A 15,639-nucleotide genomic window follows, 5' to 3' on the forward strand; every position below is an offset into this window, starting at 1 on the left:
TCTGTTTTACTTCTTCCGGATCTAAGTTACGTAGCTTCCAGCCGCTTCCAGCTAAGTTTGAAATCATCCTCTTCAAGGCAACAACATTTTCCATCACAAATTTAGCAAAACATAACTCAATGTCAGAACCATCAAAACTCAAAAACTTTACCACTAAGTTTACTAAAAAAATTTGTCAATAAGTTTACTAAACTTTCAAAATATAATTGTGTTATGACGATATGTGATTACCTTAGTTATTAGGTTGTATGAGCACTTAAATACATGGCATGTTAAGCTCTAAAATATAAGTTGTTTAAGGTTATACACAGGTATTAAGATCTCATCATTTGATAAATATTTTGACTGAAATACAACATATTTAAATTTGAGTTATATTAGAGAGAGAAATATTTTGACCATAATAAACATCAAGTTTAATTATTATTTTTTATTTGGAGGTATTTAAAATATTTTATAAATATTTAGAATATTTACAACATTATAGTACAATTATTATTTGGTTAGAGGATAATGTAATTAATTTATCATTTATATTTTAATTAATTAATTTGAGTTAAAGGAATATTCCGTTAGCATCTTTTGGATGGTGTTAAAGGGGTGGGGTGGAGTGAAGATTTCAGAGAAGAATTGAGCTAAGTGTAATTATGAGATTATTATTGGGGTGGAGTGTATATTTTGGATAAGAATGGAGTTAAGTGTTATTCTCACAAATCTTGAGGGGGTGAGTGTATTTTACTCTAAAAATAATAATAGGCGTTAAGTTGTGTCTTGAAACTCGCAAAATCATTCAAATGTGTTTTTAATACTTTATGAGTAAAGTACACTCACCCCTCTCAAGGTTTGTTAAAATTACACTCCGCCCCATTCTTGTCTAAAATCTACACCCCACCCCATTTTATATAGATGCAAATTTAGTGACGAAAAATATTCTTCATTAATAATTAGTTATTATTTAAATTGTTAATCAATAATTTTAAAAAATATTTTCAATATAATCCAATAAATTTAAAAATGAAAATATCACAGTCCTCCTCATTCTCTCAATCGCGGTCTTCCTCCGTAAATTCACAATGCGAATTCTGCAATAGCACACCCGACCGGTTTACAAACCATATCTCGAATATAGGGAAACATGCTTGTGTTTTCATATTTGGTAATAATTCAATTTTAATCAAAATAATCTCTTTATACCTCAAATTTTGAAAATTGGATTGTAGACCCAAAAAGCAAGATAAATGGATGAAGAAAATAGAGAAACAAAATTAAGAAATATGAAGTGGATCGGAGGTTATTAGAACCCAACGATGCGGTGGAGCACCGTTTTTAACAAAATCCAACGACATCTTAGACCAATAGAGCGTTCGCTCGCAACTTAAAGGGGGTGAAGTTCACAAGAAGTAGTTGAACAGGTAGCTTTGGGAATGTGCGATTCACGTTCTGTGGTTCAGGTCGCAACAAAACTTTGATGCATGGTGGTGCCATGGGGTTTCACATTCTGGGACAGTGGCCGTCGTGTTAAAGGGAGCAAAGGCTTGGTGGTGACCGTTTGTGGTTAGAAATATGATTTGGAGACAGATGGTGGTGACCGTTTGTGGTTAGAAATATGTTTTTTTAAATTTAATTCAGTAAAATTATTTTCATAAATTAATGTATGATAGTGTATATGCATTAAACTTATTTAAATTTTAACTAATTAGCAATTATTTTTTATTAGTGACGAATTTGTTTTCGTCACTAAATTTTGCCTTTATAAAAAATGGGGTGGAGTGTAGATTTAAAAAAAGAATGGGGTGGAGTGTTATTCTTGCAAATCTTGAGGGGGGTGAGTGTATTTTACTCATACTTTATAGATTGTGTAGTGATTTCTGGAGTTTGGATTAGATCCGCCAGTAGGAATCCTAGTGATACTTATTGGGTGATAACCAATCCTTTTTTGCTTGAATGTCAAAACTTGGTGTTGGCCTACTTTGGTATAGCTGCTGATTGTTGGAAGTTGGAACACAAAATATGTTGCCTATGAAGGGTTTGATTTGTTGGGAAAGATGAAGATGAACAACGTGCATCATGATAAAATTTGTTAATTAAAGGGCTATATTACCTCTGTGTCTTATTTACGGTTCACTTCGAAGAAAAAATTGTTCTTATGTTCATTTAGTATTTAAAGAAAACATTATATTATGTTTTTCCATGTAATGCCTTTGTGAGAACAATAAATGAGGAATGATAAAATACATTTTAGAGGGTAAAAGTTTCTAGCATTTTTTTTGAAGTAAAAGTTTCTAGCATTTTCTTGTTTATCATTTTAATGTGTGTGTTGAGCTGTGCAAAAAACACCACCCCTTAACTTTTAAACCAATTCCCAATTCCAACAAAAAGGATCTCGGTGGATCTCTAGACAGAGATATACAGAAAGAGGAGTCCTCTTTGCAACAGAGGCTTTGCTTAATGAGCAAGGGAAGAGTGTGCCTGAAAAGGTATCATATTTCAGGGTTTTGGAAATGAATTCTTACTCACGATTGTTTAGATATTGCATGTGTTTGATGGTGATTAGGTTTCAAAAACAATTCCAAATTTCCAATTTCAACTAATTCCATGGAAAAAGATTCATCAATGGAGTAGCAGCAGTTAAAATTGATGGTTGTGGAAAACCGTTGGTAATCAATTACCGACGAGCCAAATATGAAATACCGAAGGTTCGATGATAATCGTTGGTTAAATGATAGTTGAAATCATACGAGCAAAGTTAAAGATAGTGGTGCATAATTTACTCAAATAGAAAATATAGTTGTAAACATAGGTTTCATTTAGTGTACACAAGAAATTTTTTGGGTAAGGTTGCACCACCCTAGATTTACCTGTTGTAGTAAGTTACTTTCAAGGTAAATCTTTTTTTTTTAACTAATTATCTAACCATGGTTTAACCCACCACGACTATTCACCGGAAAAAAAAAAAACCACCACCACCATCTCAACCTCAACGCCATCCGCCTCCACCATATTTTCTCATCCTTCCTCAACAATCACCACCATAACCACTTCTTCCTCTTCCTTTCCCCCAATTTTTGTGCTAACATACAGAGATGGAAACAACAAGAAATCAATCAACAGCAAAAATCTGGAATATCAAAATCTAGACAAGAAACATTCATCAACAAAAATTTCCATCTCCAGCGATCTTCATCTCTCTCCTTTTACACAACACCATCACCCCACCACCGTACCACCACCACCACACCTCCTCAACCAGTACCTTCTTCAATCGACCTGTTCATCATGCCCTTCTTTCTCATGCCATGCTCATCAAAAAAAGGAACAAGGGAAGTGCCAAAGAGTGAATACAAAGGGAATAGCGAGAGGAAGAAAGTAGAACAAATAGAGAGAGAGAAAGAAGAGAACAAAGGAAGGGGAAGAAGTGAAAATCGAAGGAAAATTGAAACCCAAACCCCCAAATCATGAGACCCAAAACCAAATCGCGACTATTGAGAATTGAGAGAATTGATGAATTGTTATTCAGTAAAGTGAAAAATGAAATTGGTAATATACATCAATTGCAATCTTGCTTTAAATACACACTCTATTAGTGTTAAAACTACTGCTAACAAACTAATAACTAACTGAACTACCTCTAACAAACTAGTAACTAATCTAACTGCCTAACAAACTATTGTTAGTCTGTATTACCCCCCCACAAGCTGGAGCATGGAGATTATACAAGCCCAGCTTGGTTACAAAAGTGGGAAACAAAGATGGGGGCAAAGGTTTGGTAAAAATGTCAGCTAGCTGATGGTGAGTGGAAATAGGCATGAGATGGATCAAGCCAGCTTGCAACTTGGCACGGACAACATGACAATCCAGTTCTATGTGTTTGGTCCTCTCGTGAAATGTCGGATTGTGAGCAATGTGAAGCGCAGACTTATTGTCACAAAAGAGAGGAACCGGTAATGGAACATTGAGCTTGAGGAACTGGAACAAATAGGAGAGCCACTGGACTTCACACACAGTAGCAGCAAGGGCCCTATACTCTGCCTCAGAGGATGAACGAGAAACAGTGGTTTGTTTCTTCGTGCGCCATGAAATTAGAGAGGTGCCAAGAAATATGGAATATCCAGTGACAGAACGTCGAGTATCGGGGCAACCAGCCCAGTCAGAATCACTATAGGCTTGGAGCTTCAGTGGAGAATCAGCTGAGAAAAAAAGACCTTGACCAGGTGCTCCTTTGACATAGCGAAGAACACGAGTTGCAGCTTGCTGATGAACATCAGTTGGAGAAGCAAGAAATTGACTTAATTGCTGAACAGCATAGTTTAAGTCAGGTCTAGTCGTGGTGAGGTAAAGCAACCTTCCAACCAAACGACGATAGCTAGTGGGATCATCAAGAGGAGTACCACTATGCTGAGAAAGATGCAAGGTAGAATCCATTGGAGTGCGAACTGACTTGCAGCCAAGGAGACCTGCATCAGTGAGAAGTTCAAGAGCATACTTGCGTTGAGTAAGACAAATGCCTTTGGTAGATCTAGCCACCTCTAAGCCAAGGAAATATTTGAGGTTGCCTAGATCCTTGATTCGAAATTTACTGTGAAGAAAGGCTTTGACAAGCTGAATTTCTTCATAACAATTGCCAGTAAGTAAGACATCATCCACATATAAGAGCAAGGCAGTAACTGAAGTAGACGTGCGCTTAAGTAGCAAAGTGTGGTCATGTGGACACTGTTCATAGCCCAGAGATGTTAGAGTAGTCACCAATGTTTGGTACCATTGTCTGCTTGCCTGCTTCAACCCGTAAAGGGACTTCTGCAGAAGACAGACCTGATTGGGCTGAGGAGTATTAACACCAGGAGGGAGACGCATGTAGATCTCCTCATCTAAGGAGCCATGAAGAAATGCGTTGTCGACATCAAGCTGATGGAGAAACCAATTTTGAGATGCGGCAAGAGCTAACAGTAGTCGAAGAGTAGTCATCTTCGCAACCGGTGAAAAAGTATCCAGATAATCAAGGCCTGCAACTTGAGTATAGCCTTTGGCTACAAGACGCGCTTTGTAGCGATCAATAGACCCATCTGGCTTGTGTTTGACACGATAAACCCACTTGCAACCAATTGGTTTCTTGGTGGGAGGCAAATCAACAATTATCCAAGTGTTGTTGCGAGCCAAAGCTTCTAACTCCTTATCCATGGCATCACGCCATTCCTTGCACTGTGCAGCTTGTGTATAAGTCTTAGGCTCAACAACTGTAGAAATGTTAGTGGTAAAAGCATAATGGGTGGGAGACAAAGTGTGATAAGACATAACAGAGGATAATGGATGTTTGATACCTGAATAAACCTTTGAGGAAGAATGTGCAGCAGCTATAGAGGGAGGCACGGTTAACTGATAATCATGAAGGTGAGAAGGGACACGACGGGAACGAGTGGAATGTCGTGTAACAGGCTGGGGAGTAGGCAAAACTTCAGGGGTGGGGTGTACTGAATCAATGTTTGGTCCTGTGGGTAAAGAAGTGTAATCAAGGGCCTCAGCCCCTAGAAAACTAGGCAAGGAAGGACTAGTATGAGCACAAGCATCAAGATTATGATCCAAAGTTTGGAAAGGGAAGTCTGTTTCATGAAATATCACATGTCTAGAGAGTAAGACTTCTCGTGATTTCATGTCAAAAAGCAAATAACCTTTTGTACCTTGTCTATAGCCTATGAACACACACCTACGAGCTCTAGGATCTAACTTTGTCCTATTTCTGGAAAGTGTAGATGCATAGCACAATGAACCAAAAGTTTTGAGAAAGCTAAAATCAGGAAGTTTGTGATACAAAAGTTCATAAGGTGTTTTGTTACCTAATGAAGGAACAGGTAACCTATTAATGAGGAAAGTAGCATGAGCTACTGCATGAGACCAAAAAACTTTGGGTAAATTGGCTTGGAAAAGCAAGGATCGAGTAACATTCAATAAGTGTTGGTGCTTTCTCTCAACAACTGAGTTTTGTTGAGGAGTTTCTACACACACCCGTTGATGTATAATTCCTTTTGAGGAGTAAAATTGTGTTAAGAAAAATTCAGGTCCATTGTCTGATCTAACTACCTTAACTTGACCCTGAAACTGAGTTTCAACCATGGCACAAAAGGAAGGAATTAATTCCTTGACCTCTGACTTAGCTTGTAACAGAAACAGCCAAGTAAATTTTGAATAATCATCAACAATAGTTAAGAAAAAACGATGACCATGCATTGAAGAAACAGAACAAGGACCCCAAATGTCAATATGAATCAAATCAAAAGCTTTATTAGATCTGCTTTCACTATCAGGAAAGGACAATTTCCTCTGTTTGGCTATATGACAAGTCTCACAAACAAGATCTTTATTGCAAACAATATATGGAAAATCTTTACCTAAAAGTCTAAGCCTATCTAGAGAAGGATGGCCTAGACGAAAATGCCACAAACTTGAGGATTGTACTGTTGTGGCAGCAGAAAAACAAGTTGACAATCGAGGTGATGAAGTCAAATGAGGCGTAGCCAGTGTTGGAGTAGCAAGATAGTAGAGTCCTTCAACCTCTTTAGCTGCACCAATCATCCTCCAGGCTTTGGTATCCTGTATCAAACACAATTTAGGAAGGAAAATTAGTCTGCAAGCTAGTGTGTTAACAAGCTTGGTCACTGAGATCAAATTGAAATGGAATTCTGGAAGATAAAGAACATCAACCAGGTAAAAGCTATCTGTGAACATAACAGTGCCAGAAAAATGTGCAGTAAGTGATGAACCATTAGGAAGATTCACAAGAATAGGCTTTATGCGTTTATATGACACAAAAACTGATAAAGTGCAAGAAATGTGGTCTGTGGCTCCTGTATCAATGATCCATTGGAGAGGTTTGAGTTTACCATTCTTGGTAGGGACAGTCACAGTATTGTGTTGAGCAACAACAGAAGTCTTGGTAGTTGGAGCAAAATTGACTTTGGCAGTGCGTTGATGCTCCTGATCTTGTGAAGGTAAGAGAGAAATCAAACTGTTGTATTGAGCTTCAGTAAGGCTAAACCTGGTGTGATCTCCATGAGTGGAACCAGCATCATCATCCTCTGTGCTTGCTCCTGAATCAGCACCCATAGCCAGATTTGCATGCTTCTGATGCCCCTGAGAATTAGCAGTCTTGGATTTGAAGCTTTGGGGATAACCGTGCTTCTTGTAGCACACATCAACAGTGTGTCCAGTTTTGCCACAATAAGAACAAATCCTACGAGCTTGATTATGGTATCCATTGTTGGAGTTTCCATGAGAACCGCGATTGCCACCAGCACCAGAAGTGCTTCCAGAATGGTAAGCACCAGAAGTGCTTCCAGAGTGAAAATTTGAGGATTTACCTCCACTGTGATGCGAGCGCTGAGAATCTGATGCTCCACTCGCATTCGCCATTAAAGCCTTTGGAACATGCTCAACTGCAAATTGCCGTTCTTGCTGAGCAGCCAATTGAAAAACACGATTTATGCTAGGAAGAGGATCCATAAGCATAATCTGTGACCTAACGCCTGAGAATTGCTCACTGAGACCTCGAAGAAAACGAATCACATGATCTGAATTTCGTTCTTCCTTGATCTTGACCAGAGCTTCACAGGTACAAGAAGGTAGTGGTTTGAGTACCTCCAATTCATCAATCAGGATCTTCATCGCCGTGAAATACTTTGTTACGGAAAGATCGCCTTGCTTCAAGCTGTAAATCTCTTCTTGAAGCTCAGAAATTCGGAAAAGATCCGCTTGTGAGAAGCGTTCCTTCAACTCTTTCCAAACATCGATCGCCTTTTCACGCCACAGGATCGATTGCGCGATTTCAACGTTCATGGAACGGATCATCCAGCCAAGAACCATCGTATTGCATCGTTGCCAGAAAGGATGAATCGCATGATCCTCTGCAGGTTCAGGCAGCGATCCATCCACCAAACCGAGTTTGTTCTTCGTCAACAAACTCATCCTCATCGATCTGGACCAACTGTGATAATTGCTCTCAGATAACGGAGGTGAAACGAGAATCATCGATGGATTCTCGTTGGGATGCACGTAGAGTGGACAAGAAGTGACCAAGACATCTTCAACTGTGTAAGGATAAGGAGTTGCCATGGCTGCCATAGCCAGATCTGGTTGCGAGAACGAAGAAGCTTCAAGAAACGCTCAGGGGAATCTCGAGGTTGAAGAAGCTTCGCGAACCAGAATAGGAAAAGGAAAAATCAGAGTGCACAACAGAGCTCTCTCTAAGAGAGCTCTGATACCATATTGAGAATTGAGAGAATTGATGAATTGTTATTCAGTAAAGTGAAAAATGAAATTGGTAATATACATCAATTGCAATCTTGCTTTAAATACACACTCTATTAGTGTTAAAACTACTGCTAACAAACTAATAACTAACTGAACTACCTCTAACAAACTAGTAACAAACTAGTAACTAATCTAACTGCCTAACAAACTATTGTTAGTCTGTATTAGCGACCCTCAAGTCTCGATTCGATCTCGCTCTGGTGTGTTGTGATGTCTGAGAACCACCAAAACCTAAGATTGGAAGGAAACGAAGATGCAGAGGGTGCGAGTCTGCTGGCATCGAGGAGCAGAAGGACCGCCATCATCTAAAGCAGGGGAGGAATGCCTCGTCCTCAGACTAGAACCTCGGTCCAACCGCCACCGCCACCTCTCCTCCCACCGTCGGCGCTGCCACTTTCTTCTTCTCCTCTCCTCTCTCTTCAGCCAGAAACGATTAGAAGGTGGTGGTGGTTTTTTTTTTTTTTTTGGTGAAACTAGATTAGATAATGTTTAAACCAGATTAAATAATTAGTTAAAAAAATTAACCTGGAAGTAACCTACTACAACAGGTAAATCTAGGGTGGTGCAACCTTACATGGGGATTTTCTTGTGTACACTAAATAAAACCGTAAACATGCTTGATTTATATTTAATTAAATTATATTTTCAAAACTCTAATCAAAACAACAGGGGAAAAAACGTTTCCATTTCCGTGAAAATGAAAGCACTGAGATGAAGAGGTGGTGGTGGCGGTGGTTGTGGTGGGATAATTGGTTTTTAAAATGATATTAAAACATGCATGAGAAAATTATTTAAAGTTGGATCTGTGTCGTCTTAAATTCTTCTGAAAAAAGTTAAATTTCAACCCATAATGAGTGAGTCGGTGAAGCGTATTAGACAATACTCCAAAAGGCATTTAGGTATCCAAAGACTTAAGCTTCAAGGAATAAAAAAACATGTTTACTAAATTTAAAAAATTTGAAAATATTTTATTTTCAAAAGATGAAAATAAAAACAAAAAAATGTTTACTCAAAGTTGCCTGAGTGTAGAAACGATAGAGTTGCAGGTATAGAAACGATGCAAGTCTCTGCTGGAGTGCGAATTCCGACATGGTTCTCTCCCCGGAGACTCTTGGAGGAGAAGCTCTGCACCCTCCACCGCTGCTCCAACCTCGACCTCGTCAAGCAAATCCATGCCCAACTTCTCAAAGCTCATCTTCACCAAGACCTCTACGTTGCTCCCAAGCTCATCGCCGCTTTCTCCCTCTGCCGCCACATCTCCTCCGCCGTCAACGTCTTCAACCAAGTCCCCTACCCAAATGTCCACCTCTACAACTCCCTCATCAGAGCACACGCTCTCAATGGCTCTCATCCTTCGCTTACCTTCTCCACCTTCTTCCACATGCAGAGGGAAGGGGTGTACCCTGATAATTTCACCTACCCTTTTCTTCTCAAGGCTTGTACTGGCCCTTCCTCGCTGCCGCTGGTCCAAATGATTCATGCCCATGTCGAGAAATTTGGTTTTTATGAGGATATCTTTGTGCCCAATTCGTTGATTGATTCTTACTCTAGGTGTGGTGGGGTTGGGATTGATGGGGCGATGAGGTTGTTTTCGGCGATGGAGGAACGGGATGCGGTGACTTGGAACTCTATGATTGGTGGGTTGGTTAGGGGTGGTGATTTGGATGGTGCTTTCAAGCTGTTTGATGAAATGCCTGAGAGAGATATGGTTAGTTGGAACACCATGTTGGATGGGTATGCCAAGGCGGGAGAGATGAATAAGGCTTTTGAGCTGTTTGATAGAATGCCGCAGTGGAATATTATCTCTTGGTCGACGATGGTTTGTGGGTATAGTAGAGCTGGTGATATGGATATGGCAAGGATGTTGTTTGATAAGTGTCCTGAGAAAAATTTGGTGCTTTGGACAACTATCATATCTGGGTATGCTGAGAAGGGGTTCATGAAGGAGGCGACGGTGTTGTATGATAAAATGGAGGAAGCTGGGTTGAAGCCAGATGATGGGGTTTTGATAAGTATTTTGACTGCGTGTGCTGAGTCTGGAATGCTCGGGTTGGGGAAGAAGATTCATGCCTCCGTTCAGAGGTGTAGGTTTAGATGTAGCACTAAGGTTTTAAACGCGTTCATAGATATGTATGCAAAGTGCGGTTGTTTGGACGCTGCCTTTGGCATCTTCAGTAAAATGACGGGAAAGAAAGATCTGGTCTCTTGGAATTCCATGATCCATGGGTTTGGTGTGCATGGACAGGGTGAGAAAGCACTTGAGCTTTTCTCTAGTATGGTACATGAAGGTTTTGAGCCAGATAAATATACATTCATTGGGCTTTTATGTGCTTGCACCCATGCAGGCCTTGTTGATAAAGGGCGTAATTACTTTAATTCAATGGAAAAAGTATATGGGATTGTTCCTCAAATTGAGCATTATGGTTGCATGATAGACCTTCTCAGCCGTGGAGGGCATCTAGAAGAAGCTTTTGAGCTCCTGCGCAGCATGCCTGTGGAACCGAATGCCATTGTAGTGGGTACTCTTTTGGGTGCTTGTCGAATGCATAATGATGTAGAACTTGCAAGAGCCTTAAGTGAGCACCTTTTCAAATTGGTGCCCTCAGATCCTGGAAATTTCTCCCTTCTTTCAAATATTTATGCTCAAGCAGGGGATTGGATGAATGTTGCCAGTGTAAGGTTACAAATGAAGAACGCAGGAGGTCAAAAGCCTTCTGGGGCTAGTTCCATAGAGGTGGAAGAAGAAGTACATGAGTTCACTGTATTTGATCATTCACACCCTAAATCAGACGATATATATCAGATGATTGGCAGATTGGTACATGATCTTAGGCAGGTTGGATATGTTCCAGGGATATATCAATAGACATGAATATGATAATTTAATTGTACACATTTTTGGTTTACTAAATGTAAAGAAATCATCATATTCATTGATACCACCAGTTTAACAAAGCAAAGTTTGTATGCATGGAACTGATCCTATGCTTACAGTGCAAGCATCCTAAGTTCCTTCCAGTGCTGGCAGGAGCAGTTTGTAAGGCCAAACATTTTGTAAAGAGAAAAAGCTCAGAGATTATTCTTTTCTACCACTTTTTAAGAAGAAGCTCTGCTTCACATATATTGGTGGTTGTTGGAACCAATCCAGCCTATGTATTCTTACTTCGGAATAGGTTTATTACCACTTGCCAGAGCTATTTGCTTTGTCTAGAATCTGCACGCTCCTCAGTTTAAATTCCACTTGTGTTTCTCAGTGTTAACTTCTTTCATATCAGCAGATTACTAATTTTATGAATTGTGACTGTGGGAGCCTCCATTTCAGATGCTCGCATGGAGTTAGGTAGTTTAGCGTGTGCATTCTTGTGGTTGTTGAGAATACTTTTCAGTCTTTCATCTTCGTCTCACTCAAGACTGTAAGAACTCCAAAGTCCTCTTTTTCTGTGTTAAATCTTCATGAATGCAATGATTCTTTTCCTTCATTTATTTCCTATATACACTCTTCTTTATAATCTGATGAAATAAACTATTTTTTTCCATGTACTTCAGAAATCTTCCATTTATGCAACTAGGAGGAATTGTCTCTGTATTGGTAATTTCAGTGTGCTGTAGACCATAAGTAGAATATATTCATCCCTGCCCCATTTTCACTATTTAGTGTATTAATTTTCCCAATTTTCTTTTCTACTCCCTGACTTATGTGTGAGTATTTGGGGTTTAACAAGTAACACAAACAAACAAAATTCTTGGAATTACAGATGTGAGTGTATTTTTGACTAATAACTGAGTGATACAGTCTAATTTCGCTAACCTTAAAATTGTACTCACAATATCTATTCTAAACTAAAGTCTGATAGATACTGGTAAAAGAAGAATAGAAACTAGGTTAGACAGAAGGTAAAAGAAGAATTGAACAGAGAATATAATTCTCTTATTGAAGAATAGAACAACTGGTTACAAACATCATAGCATTACAGAGGCTAGTCTCTCCCTGAACTGATCCCATTTCCAGAATGCCTTCCTGAACTACCTCCCCATTCCTCTTATAGGAACGCTAACTAACTAATTGTTACAACAGCCTAACTAACCAAGAGTTATAATGGCCTATTAATTCAGGCCCAAGCCCATTGTCTCGTAATTTCTTATATATTTTATCATACACCTTATTAATAGGTGATCTAAGTCTAATTCTGTCACAGTCCATCAGTAAACTATGTTATTCTTTCTAAACCAAGCCGTTTCATTGCTGATAGACTGAAAGGAAATTGCATTGCATAAATGAAGTTAGTTGTCTGTAATGAACCGTTTGTCTCTTATCTGATCTGTAATTTAGTTTATGGGACATTATTTTGAGTTACAATTGAATAGTTCTTTTTTGGGGAGAACCTATGGAATTGTTTGTTATTATGCAAATGAAGTTCTTTCTGGGAAAATGTATCTTTTTAGCAAATTATTTCGGTGTTTTCTAGGGATCAAGATGTCCGCACATTGAGAAATTCAGATATTCCTGTTCTCAATCTGTGTGTGTCCTAGACATACTCAATTGCATGTTGCATATCTGTATTATAAAACTGAACATGTCTCCTGTAGTTTTCTAATTTTGTTGTACAATTTGAAGAGCAAATTTAGTGTTTGCTTGGATACAAGATCAAAAACTACATGATTTGAAGTGAAAATCACGATGTACAGAAGCAATTTCTTATAGCTTTTATGGTTGTCTATCTTATATCCAAACATGCACATAGTACGCTCCTTATACCTTTTTCTTTTGTTACTTTTGGGGGCCACATCCACAAGTTGGGAACTTTTTTAATAGGGGTTGGAAGTAACTGCAGAATAACAGCAAGTGGCATAGAACTTGACACATCATGTAAAAAGGTATGATATCCATCCAATACCCACAAATAAAGTTCCGGATAGCACTATGGTGTTGATCGTCCTATGTGGCACGTGTCAAACTTTATCCAACTTGGATGAGCTGAAGATGCAGCACAAAACATCGTGTGGTGCTGGTTAAACATCATTCCACATTTATACAGCATACATATTCCAGCAAACTCTCTCATCCTCTCACACTTTGAGGAACTCAAAAAACATGGAAGCTTGTTTTCTCACCCATAGTTCCTTCATCAAAACGCCAGATCAACTCATTCCTTCAATCAGAGCCGGGTCTCTTGCATACTCAAAGTCAAAGAGACCTTCCCAACAATTCCAGAGCAGAAAAGTAGGGATTCCATTTACTGTATCATGTAAGTAGTTCTTCACTCTACTCTCCTACTCCAAAATTAATGCATGTTTGGAAATCCTTCTGCAATTAATTCTAAAGGCAAAATCAATTCTGGTGAGAAGCTTATGTGATTAGGTTCTAAGGTTTAAATATTGATCAAAACATCCTATTACAAGGATTTGAGTTTCCATCAGTTAGTTAGTGCTATTCTATATTCACGCTATCAAAAAATTGAGTGGTTTCATCAAGATTGGTCGACTCATACCTTCCATCAAATTTGGATAATAGAAATAAGCTCAAAACGGCTCAGATTCATTGATCGCGTGAATTTAGGAGTCCATATTCTACTTAGTCCATGTTTTGATACATGAAAAAAAAGCATACTGAAATTAAAATTATGGTAGTTAAAAACAACTTCCCTTAGCTTTTCCTTTTGTATTGTCGATCATGATTTGGGTTTCATCCGTTTTTATACCATGTATACCAAGAACTATATTCATTTTCTATCAAAGAATTTATTCACCGTGTCAAGAACTACTGTTTTAATCTTCAAAAGTTTGTAACCAAATCATAGGTTGTCAATTTTCATCCTCATCCGGTGAAGACAAACCAATTGTTAATGCTGATTGGCGATCTTTCCGTGCAAAACTGGTGGCTGGAGAGCAAATTCTAAAGCCTGAGGTGCCTTATACCGTGACTGATCCAGACACTGTTGTGGATCCTTCTCCACTCATCACCATTGGTGATAAATGGGCTCACATAATCCATGAACCTGAAAGGGGTTGCTTACTCATAGCCACAGAGAAGCTTGATGGGGTCCACATTTTTGAACGGACGGTGATCCTCCTTCTAGCAACTGGGCCCATAGGCCCATCAGGGATCATCCTCAACCGTCCATCGCTGATGTCCATCAAGGAGACGAGATCAACGGCTTTCGATGTGGAAGGCACATTTTCCAATAGTCCTTTGTTCTTTGGGGGACCCTTGGAGGAAGGGTTGTTTTTGCTGAGTCCGAAAGACGGCGACGGTGGTGGTGGCGGTGATGATGCGGTGGGGAAGAGTGGGGTTTTTGAGGAGGTGATGAAGGGGTTGTATTATGGGGCAAAGGAAAGTGTGGGTTGTGCTTCTGAAATGGTGAAGAGGGATGTGGTTGGGCTTGGGGATTTTAGGTTCTTTGATGGGTATTGTGGGTGGGAGAAGGAGCAATTGAAGGATGAAATAAGGGCAGGGTATTGGACAGTGGCTGCATGTAGCCCAAGTGTGGTGGGCTTGGGGAGTGTTGGAAGTGTTGGGCTTTGGGATGAAGTTCTTGGGCTTATGGGCAGAAGGAAGGTCAAGTGAGTCATGATATATTAAATACTAATTGGAAAAAAAGAGCCACTACTGGAAAAGTTGATGAAGAATAATTGGATTATATACACTTATACTTGTAATGGAGGTCCAAAACACCTTGTTTGGAATGCTCTGACAAATTTGCAGGCATAAGATACAGAATTGTTGCCTGATTTAGTTAGACTCTTGCGAGGTATAAACGTTGTAAATTATAGTTATCATCCCAAATTCCCAATTGTTGTCTTTAGTTGTTTAACGATGTTAACTAATGAAAAGATCGCTCTCTTAAATATTGAAAATGTCTATTCTTAAAGTGGGTTTGGAACTGAGTATTAACATAATCACAAATCACGTTTAACATAATAATTTTGTATTGCTGTTACTTCAAAACTCATACTTCAGAGATATTAAAATAACAAAGGTTTAGTAATATACTCTAAATGGAATTTCATGAAATTTATAAATGTGTGTATTGAAGTTAATATCTCAATTAACAACACATTGGCTCAATTGCTAAAGTTGGCAAGGATGAACCACTCCTTCTTAAAAGATTGTTTGTTCGATTCTTACTATCGATGTGAGGGTTGTGTTGGTGGATAATATGTAATATGTAAATATCTCTATAAGCGACCTATGATTTTGGAGACATGTTTTTGCCCATGATAGTAATCTAAGCTAAAAGCACCCAATATTTTATTCATCAAGAAAAAAAAAGTTAGTATCTCAATTTTGGAGTTTGTAATTGCCTGCAATTCTCTCTTTTTTATTTTTTTACAGAAAAAGAC

At 38.8% G+C, this 15,639-nt stretch overlaps 2 protein-coding genes across 2 annotated transcripts; both read left to right on the plus strand.

Moving 5' to 3' along the window:
- Positions 1 to 9,321: 9,321 nt before the first annotated feature.
- LOC130728560 (pentatricopeptide repeat-containing protein At3g29230) lies at positions 9,322 to 11,777 on the plus strand. Its single transcript, XM_057580064.1, has one exon. The coding sequence runs from the start codon at positions 9,356 to 9,358 to the stop codon at positions 11,162 to 11,164; it is 1,809 nt and encodes a 602-aa protein (XP_057436047.1). The 5' UTR covers positions 9,322 to 9,355; the 3' UTR covers positions 11,165 to 11,777.
- A 1,477-nt stretch (positions 11,778 to 13,254) lies between these two features.
- LOC130728561 (uncharacterized) lies at positions 13,255 to 15,153 on the plus strand. Its single transcript, XM_057580065.1, has 2 exons — positions 13,255 to 13,544; positions 14,097 to 15,153. The coding sequence occupies exons 1-2, from the start codon at positions 13,391 to 13,393 to the stop codon at positions 14,861 to 14,863; spliced, it is 921 nt and encodes a 306-aa protein (XP_057436048.1). The 5' UTR covers positions 13,255 to 13,390; the 3' UTR covers positions 14,864 to 15,153.
- Positions 15,154 to 15,639: the final 486 nt, after the last annotated feature.

Source organism: Lotus japonicus, chromosome 1 (genome assembly GCF_012489685.1).
Source record: "Lotus japonicus ecotype B-129 chromosome 1, LjGifu_v1.2".
Classification (NCBI taxonomy): Eukaryota; Viridiplantae; Streptophyta; class Magnoliopsida; order Fabales; family Fabaceae; genus Lotus; species Lotus japonicus.